We start from the raw sequence: 14,879 nt of genomic DNA, 5'->3' as shown, positions 1-14,879 counted from the left end.
CTGATGAACTATGGACAGAGGTTCGTGACACTGTACAGGAGACAGTGATCAAGATCATCCCCAAGAAAAAGAAATGCAAAAAAAGCAAAATGGCTGTCTGGGGAGGCCATACAAATAGCTGTGAAAAGAAGAGAAGCCAAAAGCAAAGGAGAAAAGAAAAGATATACCCATCTGAAAGCAGAGTTACAAAGAATAGCAAGGAGAGATAAGAAAGCCTTCCTCAGTGATCTATGCAAAGAAACAGAGGGAAAAAGCAGAATAGGAAAGACTAGAGATCTCTTCAAGAAAATTAGAGATACCAGGGGGAGCATTTCATGCAAGGATGGGCTCAATAAAGGACAGAAATAGTATGGACCTAACAGAGCAGAGGATATTAAGAAGAGGTGGCAAGAATGCATAGAAGAACTATACCAAAAAGATCTTCATGACCCAGATAAGCACAATGGTGTGATCACTCACCTAGAGCCAGACATCCTGGAATGTGAAGTCAAGTGGGCCTTAGGAAGTATCACACGAACAAAGCTAGTGGAGGTGATGGAATTCCAGTTGAGCTATTTCAAATCCTAAAAGATGATGCTATTAAAGTGCTGCACTCAATATGCCAGCAAATTTGGAAAACTCAGCAGTGGCCACAGGACTGGAAAAGGTCAGTTTTCATTTCAATCCCAAAGAAAGGCAATGACAAAGAATGCTCAAACTACCACACAATTGCACTCATCTCACACGCTAGTAAAGTAATGCTCAAAATTCTCCAAGCCAGGCTTCAGCAATATGTGAACCGTGAACTTCCAGATGTTCAAGCTGGTTTTAGAAAAGGCAGAGGAACCAGAGATCAGATTGCCAACATCCGCTGGATCATGGGAAAAGCAAGAGAGTTGCAGAAAAACATCTATTTCTGCTTTATTGACTATGCCAAAGCCTTTGACTGTGTGGATCACAATAAACTGTGGAAAATTCTGAAAGAGATGGGAATACCAGACCACCTGACCTGCCTCTTGAGAAACCTATATCCAGGTCAAGCAGCAACAGTTAGAACTGGACATGGAACAACAGCCTGGTTCCAAATAGGAAAAAGAGTACAAGGCTGTATATTGTCACCCTGCTTATTTAACTTATATGCAGAGTGCTGCTACTGCTGCTAAGTCACTTCAGCCGTGTCTGACTCTATGCGACCCCATAGACGGCAGCCCACCAGGCTCCCCCATCCCTGGGATTCTCCAGAAAAGAACACTGGAGTCGGTTGCCATTTCCTTCTCCAATGCGTGAAAGTGAAAAGTGAAAGTGAAGTCGCTGGGTCTTGTCCGACTCTTAGCGACCCCATGGACTGCAGCCCACCAGGCTCCTCCATCCATGGGATTTTCCGGGCAAGAGTACTGGAGTGGGGTGCCATTGCCTTCTCCGTATATGCAGAGTACATCATGAGAAACACTGGGCTGGAGGAAGCCCAAGCTGCAATGAAGACTGCCGGGAGAAATATCAATAAGCTCAGATACAAAGATGATACCACCCTTATAGCCGAAAGTGAAGAGGAACTAAAAAGCCTCTTGATGAAAGTGAAAGAGGAGAGTGAAAAAGTTGGCTTCAAGCTCAACATTCAGAAAACTAAGATCAATGGCATCCGGTCCCATCACTTTATGGCAAATAGATGGGGAAACAGTGGAAACAGTGGCTGAGTTTTTCTGAGCTCCAGAATCACTGCAGATGGTGACTGCAGCCGTGAAATTAAAAGATGCTTACTCCTTGGAAGGAAAGTTATGACCAAGCTAGACAGCATACTAAAAAGCAGAGATATTACTTCGTCGACAAAGGTCCGTCTAGTCAAGGCTATGGTTTTTCCAGTTGTTATATATGGATGTGAGAGTTGGACTGTGAAGAAAGCTGAGCGCTAAAGAATTGATGCTTTTGAACTGAATTGTTGGAGAAGACTCTGAAGAGTCCCTTGGATTGCAAGGAGATCCAACCAGTCCATCCTAAAGGAAATTAGTCCTGGGTGTTCATTGGAAGGACTGATGTTGAAGCTGAAATTCCAATATTTTGGCCACCTGATGCGAAGAGCTGACTCATTTGAAAAGACCCTGATGCTGGGAAAGATTGAAGGCAGGAGGAGAAGGGGTGACAGAGGATGAGATGGTTGGATAGCATCAATGACTCAATGGACATGAGTTTGGGTGAACTCCGGGAGCTGGTGATGGACAGGGAGGCCTGGCGTGCTGTGGTTCATGGGGTCGCAAAGAGTTGGACACGACTGCGTGCCTGAACAGAACTGAACTGAACTGTGCTAAATATTTTGTGATAACCTATAAGGGAAGAGAATCTGGAAAACACCATATACATATATATATATATATATATATATATATATATATATATATATATACTGAATCACTTTGCTGTACATCTGAAACTAACACAATATTGTAAATCAACTATGCATCAGTAAAAATAAATAAATTAAAATAAAATAAAAAATACTGAAGACTTAGAAGTGGTTCACAAGTCTTCACAGGACCAAGCTCTCCCAGTTACATCTCCCTCTGACAACCTCAGCTTCCCCCACTCACGCTACTTTTGCCACACCGGCTCCCTATCTGTTCTTTGTACTGGCCCGGTGGTCCGCGGCCTTAGGAGTTTTTCCTGACTATACTCTTTCAAGAAGCATCACCTCCACGGATGTTGCCCTCGCAAAGAAACCTATCTGCATCACGCAATATAAATTTATGAAAACCACCACCTCTTGCCCTGATAGACTTTTCTCCATACCATTTATGGTCTTCTCATAGACAAGAAAATTTACTAATTGAGGAGGGAGGGTCATTTCTCTCTCATCGTAGATTGTAAATGTTCTTCCAGCAGGCATTTTGTGCAATGTTGATTCAACGTCTTCACAACTTTGAAAGGTATACATAATAAGCACTCAATACATATTGACTGCAGGAAAGAGTGATTTGTTTTGAGCCCAGATTAACCATTTTTCCTCATGGAGATACATTTCATACTGTTTGTTTCCCAGATTACATGAGGATCAGCAGAAATGGAGAAAGTCACATAGAAGCTTACCACCAAGTTTCCAGTGTGATATATTTGGAAATGTCATGATGCCTCAAAGGAATAAGAGTTTATAAATAAAACATCAGCTATAAAAGTTCACGAAATATCAAAAAGCTCCCAAATGATTATCTAAATAAGCTGTGTGCCCAGATAGCATTCAGGCCAGGGCAGCCATACCACTGGACCCTCACAGAGCTTCAGACCATCATCAGTGAGGGTCAAAATGAATGAGCTTTTGATATAATGACCATCCCAAATTTCCATGTGGAATGCCATGATAACCCACTAGGAGAAAAATATAAACTATTTTATAAGTGAAGGCCAAATATATTAGAAGCCCAAATACAACTCTGTGGATTAGCTTTCTGATATTCAGGCTTTCTCAAGGTGAAAAGAAAGGTCTCCAGCAATACACATGTTGATCAAAGAGCCGTGGGAGCAACATTTAAGGAGACACACATCCTGTCTAGGGCCATGATTATAATGTAAAGTAATATTTTCAACCATATCTGAAATTAAAATATAGCCATTACATTATATAGACTCAGAACCTTCAGATTCTATGAGAAAGAAATATCAAACACGTCTTATCCCTGAATTTAGCTCAGCATTATCCAGCTGTTCCATTTTATTTTCATATCAAAGGAGAATAGGGCCCAGGCTTGGAGCTAATACCTTCCAAACACTGATGTTTTAATTTGATCATCTTCTGTATTATAGGACCACTCTCCTTTTGGGATCTGGCACTGAGGGAAGCTGATCTAAATCTGAAACTCTTTGACTTCAAAGAGCGTTCTGTGCTCAAGTTAGAACCACAGTGGAAAGAGCCAGATAAGAAACTCCATAAAAACACAGAAATTATTTGATATCCCGAAGCTTTTGTCTATTTTCTGTCAATCTATAAAATAATCTTACCAATTTAAGCAAAGCTAGTCAAATATCAAAATAAACTGGGAATTGAGGTAAGCTTTATCTCTTCCAGTATCCATCAGTGTTCATTTTAAAGAACTTTTTATACTCAAGTGTATATATATATATGTGTGTATACATATAGGGATTCCCTGGTGGCCCAGACGGTAAAGAGTCTGCCTGCAATGCGGGATACCCAGGTTCAATCCCTGGGTCAGGAAGATCCCCTGGAGAAGGACATGGCAACCCACTCCAGTATTCTTGCCTGGAGAATCCCATGGATGGAGGGGAATGGTAGGCTACAGTCCATAGGGTTGCAAAGAGTCGGACATGACTGAGCAATTTCACTTTACTCTCTTTCATATACACACACACACACACACGGGCTGATTTTTACCTAGAGAATTAATAGCAAAAAAAAAAAAAAAAAACCAAGGAGGAAATAAATATGATAAAGGAGAGTGTTATTCAAGAGAAACTAATTTTTAAGAAGTTATTATAAATTTTATCCATTATATGAAACATTTTTATTTTCAAAGAAACAGATAAAAATGGATAAATTATAACCACTCTTCATATTTTAATACAGTTCACCAAATTTTATCATGCATTTCTATAAGCTTGAATTATATGAACTTGGAAATAAAGAAATTAAACAGGAATAAATAAAGCAAATGCCAAGAATTCTTCAATACTGGGAGTAGTAAGTGAGCTGTGGAGGAAAAGACCATTGAAAAACTTGATTTTAGGACAAAAAGATTTTATCAGAACTCCCTTCAGGCTCATCCTCTTTCAACTCTTCAAAAACAGGACAAAACATAAACAAAGCAGCTGCTGCTGCTGCTAAGTTGCTTCAGTCATGCTCACTCTGTGCAACCCCATAGACGGAAGCCCACGAGGCTACCCCGTCCCTGGGATTCTCCAGGCAAGAACACTGGAGTGGGCTGCCATTTCCTTCTCCAGTGCATGAAAGTGAAAAGTGAAAGTCAAGTTGCTCAGTCATGTCTGACTCTTTGCGACCCCATGGACTGCAGCCTACCAGGCTCCTCCGTCCATGAGATTTTCCAGGCAATAGTACTGGAGTGGGGTGCCATGGCCTTCTGCAGAGTGAACCACAAACAGAAACTCTCTAAAGAAGCCAGTGGAGTAAAACTACTTTTCACAAAGGTAAAGAATAATTTAAGTATAATGCAGTGCGGTTTAAGAGAGAATTATCAATAAATTTAGGAAAAGGTAATGTTTAAATCACCAGGTTTTTCTTTAATACATCACAAGTGAATTCCATAACAACATATATGTATTGAAAAAATAACCACCAGCTCATTTACTTCAAATAAACCACTTTTTCAAATTTAGAATTAGGGTAAAAGATTTCTTCTATCCCACTTGCTTTTTAAAATAGAAGGACCTCATAATCTGGAAAAATACATTTTAAAATGATCCAAATATATCAATTGATCATTCTAATCATCATCTCATAATGATGATTTCCTTCCTAAGAATTAATAAATCAGGCTAAAATTATAATGAATATGAGTTATTACTTTGTTGCAGTAAATCTCAGTTTTAAAAAAATGGCTTCAAGATTCGGTAGACTTCAATTAATATAAATGTCATCTCAGCATAAGAAACATTACCTGAGCAAGCTATTCATTGAACAACAGTTTCTTAGTACAGAGAATGGAGAAAATAATATGACCAATCTTATACGGTTATAACAAAATTAACAGACATAGTCTCTTCTAACCAAATTTTAACTGCTTTGTGTAATTACTATGATGGTTCATGATTCACAGAGAGTATTTGATCTCTGTTACTGTAATTATCATTGCCGTTATCACTAGTTGATGGTAAGACCAGCATTCTTAGGTGTCCACATACATTCATCTGGGACCATCTTCTGTATATTTGGTCAGGTCGTTTAACATTTCTGAAATGCCAACTGCTTTCCTCTTCATTAAGCTAAATCCTAAACACTGGAACATAAATGTTCCAACATTTCCAACATTTATGATAATGTACCTCACTAACCATATCCCATAATAATATTCTCTGAATTCAGTGAACTTTTATACATAATCTGCATTATACTGTTAATATTGCCTTGTCCTTGTTTTCTAGGTTTACTGTAAATTTACTAAGTCTCTACAGCTTCTCCACATCGTATATATAGGTATGCGTGCATGCGTACTAAGTTGCTTCAGTTGTACCCGACCCTTTGTGATCCTACGGACTGTACGCTACCAGGCTCCTCTGTCCATGGGATTCTCCAGGCAAGAATACTGGAATGGGTTGTCCTTTCCTTCTCCAGGGGTCTTCTGACCCAGGGATATAACCCACATCTGTTTCCTGCATTGGCAGGAGGGTTCTTGACCACTAGCGCCACCTGGGAAGCTCATATATATGTATGCTTTTCTGCTAAATAAAATTTGTTTTTTAAGGCAAAGGATTATCTCTTCCTTAAAAATAAAACACACATCGTCTAAAAAGCTAGTATAGTGGTGGGCATACAGTAGATGTCTAATGCACGCATTTTAAGGTGAATCATATTGTAACCTTAATAGGTTAAGATCTTGTTAACACAAGGTCATGTGGCTCTTTCATCTGTCCCATGATTAGTTCAGCACCCCAACAGTGATAGAATTGAACACAGTCTCCATGGAATCAACCTGGATCCTCTAATGGTGTCATTTCAACGCACTGAACCGAAAACCCCAATCCCTTTCTAAATACAGGCACTTTCATAATTTTATTTCATGTGTATAATAATGACTGGATTCTAAGCTATCTATCTAACCACAGACAAACTCTACATCCTAAGTTACATGGGAACAGCTGGGAAGCTGCCAGAGGTGCCATTCTAGAGCAGAGGTGCCTTCTTCCAGGACAAATGAACCATGAATGCTGTGGGTAACTCCTTCAAATGTTTCCCTTCTCATATTAAAACAGATGCTGATCCATATCCTTGTTCAGCAGGTTATATCGGAGCATTTAAAAGTCAATATTTCTCCTCTCTTAATTCTATTTCCCTATACCCAGCCTGTCCACTCTTTTTGTATTTTATAATCATTACGTATTTAGTGTTTAGAATAAAGCAAGTTATTTTCACATACAAAGGAAATTTCTATTCTGTTTTCCCATATATATTAATATATAACTAAATACATATTGATTTAGCTTGAGGTTTATGGAAAGCTATAAAGAAATCAACATTGTAGAGAGGGAAAAAATTAATAATAATAAATAAATGCCAGCAAAGGAAATAGAAAGTTTTCAAATTGACTTTGCAATCATTTGGGGCTTGACATATAAAATTCTGTTTTACATTAACCCTATCTACTATTCTATCAGTACAGGATATCTTGGTGGATAATACGGTTCAGGTTATTAAATAAATCATAAATGTATCATATTCCCAAATCTCATCTAACTGCTCTAAATTCCGTCTTTGGGATCAATAATATAACTCATTATGCCTGGGAAAAAAATGCCCTTAAGGCCATAGATATAAAAAGTTACCATAAGAGGATTTGCAAAATCAAAGAGGTTTTCAGAAACATGCACAATTTTAAACAGATTATAGTTCATCCACACATTCAACTACACCAAGTCTTATATCCTCTTGCACTACCTCCTTGTAGGAGCAGAATGAATATCATAATCATTGATTTTCCCCTGGAAAAAAATTCTTCTGTTTTCAAAAGCAGCATGCACCATGCAACGTGCAAAAGAAATACCTTGGGTTTCTTATTCTCAGGGCCTGCTGACATGGGCAATGCACAGGGTGAACTCAGCTCCTTGGTTCTTGTGAGAGAGAAGGGAGGTGACGGAGCTGAGACAGATGACCTGTGGTCAGATATAGAGCTTTCGGATTTTCCAAGTCTTGAAGGCAGGGTAAGATTTGGGTGCAGCGCAGAGGGACTGAGCCTGTGTGCTTTTGTGGGAGGATTAGCCAGGGGGAGAGCAGAGGACCCCAGATGGGGAAGAGAGGCAGAGCTGGAGCTGGAGACAGGGGCTGGGGGTGGAGTAGAGGGAGTCTGCCCTTGGCCAGAGACTGGCGCTTGTGCGCTCTTAGATCGGTTTATCAGGTTTGAAAGAGCTGGGGACGGATGGTAGCGTCTCTCTGGTGAGGAGAGCCTGGCCCTCGGGTTAGTGGGAGGAGACACAGAAGACGATGTGGAGGAAGGTGATGTAGAAGCATGCGAGCAGATATCCCTGGGCTTTCCCGGGCCTCTGGGGTCAGCATCCTGTCTGCCTTTGGAAGACAGGGGAGAAAAGCTTGGAGGGACGGGAGGCAGACCCACAGAGCTGGAGGTACTGGTTTGCAGCTGGGAAGTCACCGGGCTGCACTTCAGAGTTGGAGGTGGCATTTTCTCTACAATCACAGAAGCGAAGCTGCTACTGCCCTGTTTGGGGGGAGAAAGGGCCGATGCCTGGGGAGGGGGTGTAGCTTTGGCGGGAGAAGGAAAGGGGAAGGATGGCTGGCTGAGGTCGGAAACTGGGTTTTCCCTTTGTTCTGGAGACCCTGATCGCAGGGAGCAACTGGAGAGGGATTTCTTAGGTGTGGGTGGGGTTTGTTTGACTTTTTGATCAAGCGTGAGCGTGGAGGAAGCCAGGGAGTTGAGAGAGAAGGTGGGACAGGAGGCCGGGGAGAGGGGCCTTTGGTGAGAAGGACTGGACTTCAGGATGGCGGTGAGGACGGAAAGCCTGGAGGGCACCGGGGGTTTCACCCCTGACCTCGAGAGGCTCGCGCTGGAGGACGCTTGGCTACAGACCGTGGAAGAGGAGCCGTGGAAAGGGGAGGGGAAAGCTCTGGGACTCGGCGAGAGCGAGTGCGTGACGATGCGGACGGGGATGTAGGAGGCTGCACTCGGCTTCAGAGAAGCACCGGAGGCTGGTGAAGACGAGGCTCTCGGACTCTCTTTGGGACTAAGGACGTTCGAGTTGACCGTCTTCTTGAGGACTTCAGAAGTCTGCCCCGGGTTTTGCTGTGCTGTGCTTGAACTGGATGAAGGAGAACCTGATAACTGAGCGGGCTGGGGGACCTGTGACGTCGAGGACGTGCCCTTCGGTGCAAAAAAGGGTGCAGAGTGAGCGGAAGTTTGAAAGTACGTGGTTGTTTCTTCCACCAGGGCCCCGTGGGCATCCAGCCTCCTCGAGTGGAACTCCTCCAGGACAGAGGCGCCGGCGAGCTCGCCTGGGGCAGGTGGTGTTTTCTGATTAGTTGGAGAAACAAAGGAGAAAGCAGGTGGTTTACAGGCAAGCTGCTCAGAGGTAGTGGGAGAAGTTAACTAGAGGAAAGAGAAATAGACAGGGTCATAGGACATCATTTGTGAAACTGTCAAGGCATTCTTGTCACTCGTGCGTTTATGCAAACAGCCCTATTCGTTTACACAAAAGGAAGCCCTTAAACCTCCCCCCAAATGGAAGAAACTCAGTTTTACTAATGAGGCGTTTCTTTGAATTTGAAATAAAATATAAATAAATGGTGAACTCTTAGACACTAGATCTCATTTATTCCCTGGAATAAACATCAATATAAAAGGGTATTTGCATGTCTCCCTTTGGAAAGTAATTCATTGACAAAATCTAAAAGAGTTATCTTCTTTTGGAATTGGGTGAGTTGAAAAGATTTAAATCATCATTAATATAAATTTCAAAATGCACTTTGGAAAAGGAAATAGCTTTTCTTCCATTGTAAGACTATAAACCATAATATGATAAAAATGATTACAATATTTCAAAAGTTTAACACATTTTGTTTAAAATTCTAGAAACTTAGACTTTTCCTACACATTGTAAACCTGAAAATAATGGCCAGAATTCAAAAGACACAGCACCCAACATCAACATATAGTGATAAATTGAGAATGAAAGTCAAGGGTGAAATAGGGATGGCGTTTTAGCTTATGAAAAATATTTTCCCTAATTACTTGTCAGAATGAACAGTTAACAAATGATGTGAGTTATGCTGGAAGGAATGAATAGATAAGCAGAGTACTTTACAAATGCAATCTGCCTGAAACAATGCAATTCACCAATCCACATCAAATAAAAAGAAAATAAAGAAATAATGTCCAAAAGTGGTTAGGGAGAGCCCATAAAATAACTGGGATCTGTATTCTTGTGCTTTTTTTTTTTAGTTATCCAGTATTTTAAGACAAGTACTGAAATTATAAATGATTCTAAAGCCAAATCTTTTAAAGAGCAGTTTCCTTTCAAAATTATTGAATGGACTCTATCAGTCCATAAGGGAAAGGAAAATATTTGTACCAAACAAAGAATTTAGAAAATATCTGTTATCAAAAATATTAATAAATATTTATTAAGTTATATATGTAGATATAATATGTAATAATATTATATATATTGCAGTATATATCAGAAAAGCTTACAACCATAATAGTTAACTTAGCAAGAGCTTCATTTATAAACTCAGTAAAAGATACTTCTTGATTTTGCTTTTTAACATGTTAAAAAGGTGCCCATCAGGCCGAATGCAAAGATTTTCACATCAGAGCTTTGAGTCCTAAAAATATTTAAAACTGATAAATGCAAACAACTCATCCAAAACTTATATGTTTCTGAATTAATGTACCCAAAATATTCCTTTCTTTTCATATGTAAATTCATTTGTATATTTGCAACACAGAATTCTTGCCACATAAATAATTTTTGAGTAATTTTGGCATGTAACCCAGAATATCTGAAAATCAGGGATAATTGAAAATCAAGCAGAATTCAATAAAACTGAGATAGAAAGTTTAACAACCTCCTCACATAAGTTTTACTTAGAAACAATTCTGCTTATCCATTGTTTATAAAACCAACTCATAAGATAGCTGTAAGTGGAAGTTCTCTGTTTCCAATGATTGATCTCTTCTCACAGAAGGAATGAAGAAATTTCAAGATTATGTAGAGTCTCTTTTTATGTTATGCCATAGCTTTGGGTATAAAAAAATTTTTAATTAATCACAGCCACAAAAATCCCATTACCTTTTCAGCCATGTTTCCAAATAAATTCATTTTATATAACAAACTCACTAATTCATCCTGATTATCCTGTTAAAATCACAGGACTGTGATTTTGAGGGTCTCCTCAGAAGAAAAGACTCTTCTCTCCAACTTCCTCAAGACCATAGCTTCTAATTACCAAACATTCTATTTCATGAAGTCCTGTCTTACCTAATATAAGTAATTCTAAAACTAAAGAACTAAGAAAAGTTCAAAGAGAAAGATTCTGAAGAGTCTAAGTATGTTTTTATTATATTTTTCTAATCAATGTATTAATAAGCACTTGCAATATATTTTTCTAATTTTATATTATCCTAATTTATACTAAAATGAAAATGTGGTACCATATTCTTATAAAATTCCCAGGAGAGGAGAAGGCCTTTTGTAACGAAAAAGATTCATTTCTTGAGTTCCTCTTACTAATCAGTTTAAAAAAAAAAAAAAAAAGGGTGTAAAGACAGGAATAATTTTATGCAGAAAGAAAGGATGGATACCTGTCAAAATTTAGTCAGCTTACTCAGAACAGGCCTCTTATTTTGCCTCTCATCTGTAAACCCCTTACAGGGGATAATACAGAAGATCAGCCCTGGGATTTCTTTGGAGGGAATGATGCTGAAGCTGAAACTCCAGTACTTTGGCCACCTCATGCGAAGAGTTGACTCATTGGAAAAGACTCTGATGCTGGGAGGGATTGGAGGCAGGAGGAGAAGGGGACGATGGAGGATGAGATGGCTGGATGGCATCACGGACTCGATGGACGAGTCTGAGTGAACTCCAGGAGCTGGTGATGGACAGGGAGGCCTGGCATGCTGCGATTCATGGGGTCGCAAAGAGTCGGACACGACTGAGCGAGTGAACTGAACTGAACTGAAGATGCCTGCAAATTATTTCAACCCCTTCATCCTCTCCCATTAATACCCTCTGTTCTGTTCTCTAGGTTTGTTACTGATGCACTAATTAATTCCTTCTCTCTCAAGCCTGTTCTCTGTCTTCTCCTCCATTTATTTTCTAATCTGACCTTTGTTGCTGCTGCTGCTGCTGCTGCTAAGTCGCTTCAGTCGTGTCCGACTGTGCGACCCCATAGACAGGCAGCCCACCAGGCTCCCCCATCCCTGGGGTAAAACTTCTCTAAAAACACCGCTGACCATGTTCTCTCATCCCCAGCTCTCTTCTGATTCCTTGAGACCCCCTCACCATACACTTCCTTCAAAATCATTTTCAAAGCTTTCTCCTAGAAAAGCTATCCTGAGCTCTGAATACATTCACAATAATCTGCATAACAGAGGATGCTTGCAATGTTCTGCTCTCATCAGGGGGATGATGTTAATCCTAAATCCACCCTTGGGTCCTGCATAATAGAAATCATCAGTTATTTGAACAACCAATCTCTGTAATAGAGCTGCCTTGTCATTTTAGTAAGTCTAAAATTAACTGTTTCTCAGCACTGTTCACAATAACCAACATATGGAAACAACCTAAATGGCCTTCAACAGATGAATGGATAAATGATACATATATAAAATGGAATACTGCTCAACCATAAAAAAGAATGAAATAACACCATCTGCGGCAGCATGGATGCAACTAGAGATTATCATACTAAGCAAAGAGAGACAGAAAAAGAAAGATAATACCATCTGGTATCACTTACACGTGGAATCTAAAATACGACGCACGTGAACCTAACTTCAAAACAGAAACAGACTCCAGAGATAGAAAACAGACTTGCCAGAGGAGAAAGGTTTGGGGAAGAGACAAGTGGGAGACTGGGCTTAGCAGAAACAAACCATTACAGGTAGGATGGATAAACAGGATCCAACTCTATAGCACAGAGAACTATATTCAGTATCCTATGATAAACCATAAAGGAAAAGAATTTGAAAAAATGTATATATATACATACGTGTGTGTGTGTATAATTGAATCATTTTGTTGTACTATAGAAATTAACACACCATTGTAAATAAACAATGCTTCAATAAAAATTAATAAAATTAACTGCTTCTGTGTATATTCAGTTTTTTCCCAGTGCGTCCATGGATTCTGAAACATCAGACTCAAAGCCAGAGTGTCTGATCTGCTGCCTGATGTTCTGAATAGCTACGAAGATTTGAACAAGGTTGGTCCATACATATAGTTGTACTTGTAAGGCCGGACCCCAGGGGCCATGATGGGCCGCCCCTCCTCTCCCTCCCGCCGGCAGGAGAAGTCCCTAACGGAAGAAGGCTCCCAGATCCCGAGGACCAATGACAGCACACTTCGCCAGCTACAGCCACCCTACCCCAGCCACGTAGAAGGACCTGTCAGCCCGCGATGCCTCGGCCTGACGAGCTATCCGAACCCCCGTCCATCTAGCCTGACCATCCCTGGCAACGAACCTATAAAAACCACCCCCAACACAGTCCCGGGCGCGGACTTCCTCGACCTGCCTCGTTTGGGTGCGGGAACCCCGCCCGGGAGTACTTTCCCATTAAAGCCTGTTAGACACTGTTTTGGTGTCCTGGTCGTCTTTTGCCTAACAGTACTCTTTCCCCTCGATCGATACAGTCATGCAAGGCAGAAACTTCTGATTCTCCCATGTCCTCAGATGCAGTCCTTAGATTATAAGAGCTAGGTCTCCCAACATACCTACTACTCTGTCCTCTTCTCAGGGACAGACATTCATAGTGTCATCAACACCTCCCCATATCTACCATGAACCGATTGTTCCTTCACAACACAGCCCTTCTCTTATGACCCAGTCTCATCTCCCTCAACCCCTGCTAGTTTGCCTTTTAGGTTTTAAAATTACTTTTTCAATCTCAACCTTTTGCAAGCACTGTCAACATTCTGTCTTGTTCTTTTGCAGATCCACTTGGCAAGTTGTTATTCTTACATCAGTTCCACCAACTGTCCTTATGCTCCTAGATCTAGTTTACCTAAAGGTACTATTTTAAAAAACCTAACATAATCCTGTCGATTGGCAGGGCCACTGCACTTATTTATGAGTTTGTCCTGCATAAGGGTATCAACTGAGAATGAGAAAGACCTTTCCTGAATGAGGCAGAGGGGGTCCCTATCTCTAGTTCACCCGTGCGCTGGTGGATGGGCACCAACATAAACGTAAGCTCTTTAAATCTCAGCGGGGCTGTGTGCCACTCACCTTTGGTGTGGACTGTTTGGGATTTTTTCCCTCTCTTATATTTTGACCTCAGCTTCCTCTCCTGTTCTAAACAACAGCCTTCAACAAAGTTAACACTCTCCACAAGCCCTTTTCCCAACACCACCCTCACTGTATTCAATAGATGACCTAGGTTATTTTTATCTAAGGAAAATTGAGATTACCAGGAAAATTAAATTTTTCTAGAACTTTCTTTCACCCCTTTCATTCATTCTATGGAAACATAATGGACTTTCCCTTTTCAAAATGCAAATTCCCCACTGCGCTCTGCATTCCAGCAGCTTTTGTTTTCTCAGGGATACCATTTCATCAGTCCCCTGCCCTCCATAAGCTACATATCCATCTTTTCTTTTTTTTTTTTTTTTTTTACTGATTCACTCATCCTAAAAGCAGAATACTTACAATCTTTAAAAAGTAATGACTATCATGTAGTGGAGTGTAAAAATACCCACATTTTTCTACTCTTTTTATAAGAAAGGCAAAGTCCTTTTCCTCACTCACCGTTTAACTCAACTGGCCATATGACTTGTTTTAACCAGTGGGTCATTAGCAAATGTAATATAAGACATATTGAATTGAAAAGCACTTGTGGATTGGTGCTTGCTGAGTGGACAGCACCACCTTGATGTAAATGAGCCCGATTCCTCACTGCAAGAACTACAAGACCACATCTTAGTTAAGATGTGACCCAGAAGCCAACTGCAGGCACATCAAGAACCACAGTAAAGATCACCTGAGTCTGACCCAG

The 14,879-nt window shown here is 40.5% G+C and overlaps 1 protein-coding gene across 13 annotated transcripts in view; it reads right to left on the bottom strand.

The window, feature by feature from the left end:
* The window catches only part of MLIP (muscular LMNA interacting protein), a 299,443-nt gene that overhangs the window by 123,462 nt on the left and 161,102 nt on the right, over positions 1-14,879 (bottom strand). For all 13 annotated transcript variants that reach the window (XM_052649081.1, XM_052649068.1, XM_052649069.1 and 10 more), the window contains one exon: positions 7,695-9,248. In XM_052649081.1, the coding sequence (XP_052505041.1) occupies positions 7,695-9,248 (1,554 nt within the window). The remainder of the gene's footprint in view (positions 1-7,694; positions 9,249-14,879) is intronic.

The sequence above is a fragment of the Budorcas taxicolor genome, chromosome 11 (genome assembly GCF_023091745.1).
Source record: "Budorcas taxicolor isolate Tak-1 chromosome 11, Takin1.1, whole genome shotgun sequence".
NCBI lineage: Eukaryota > Metazoa > Chordata > Mammalia > Artiodactyla > Bovidae > Budorcas > Budorcas taxicolor.
Note: the sequence above shows the minus strand (reverse complement) of the source record. Positions and strands in the feature narration are given on the sequence as shown.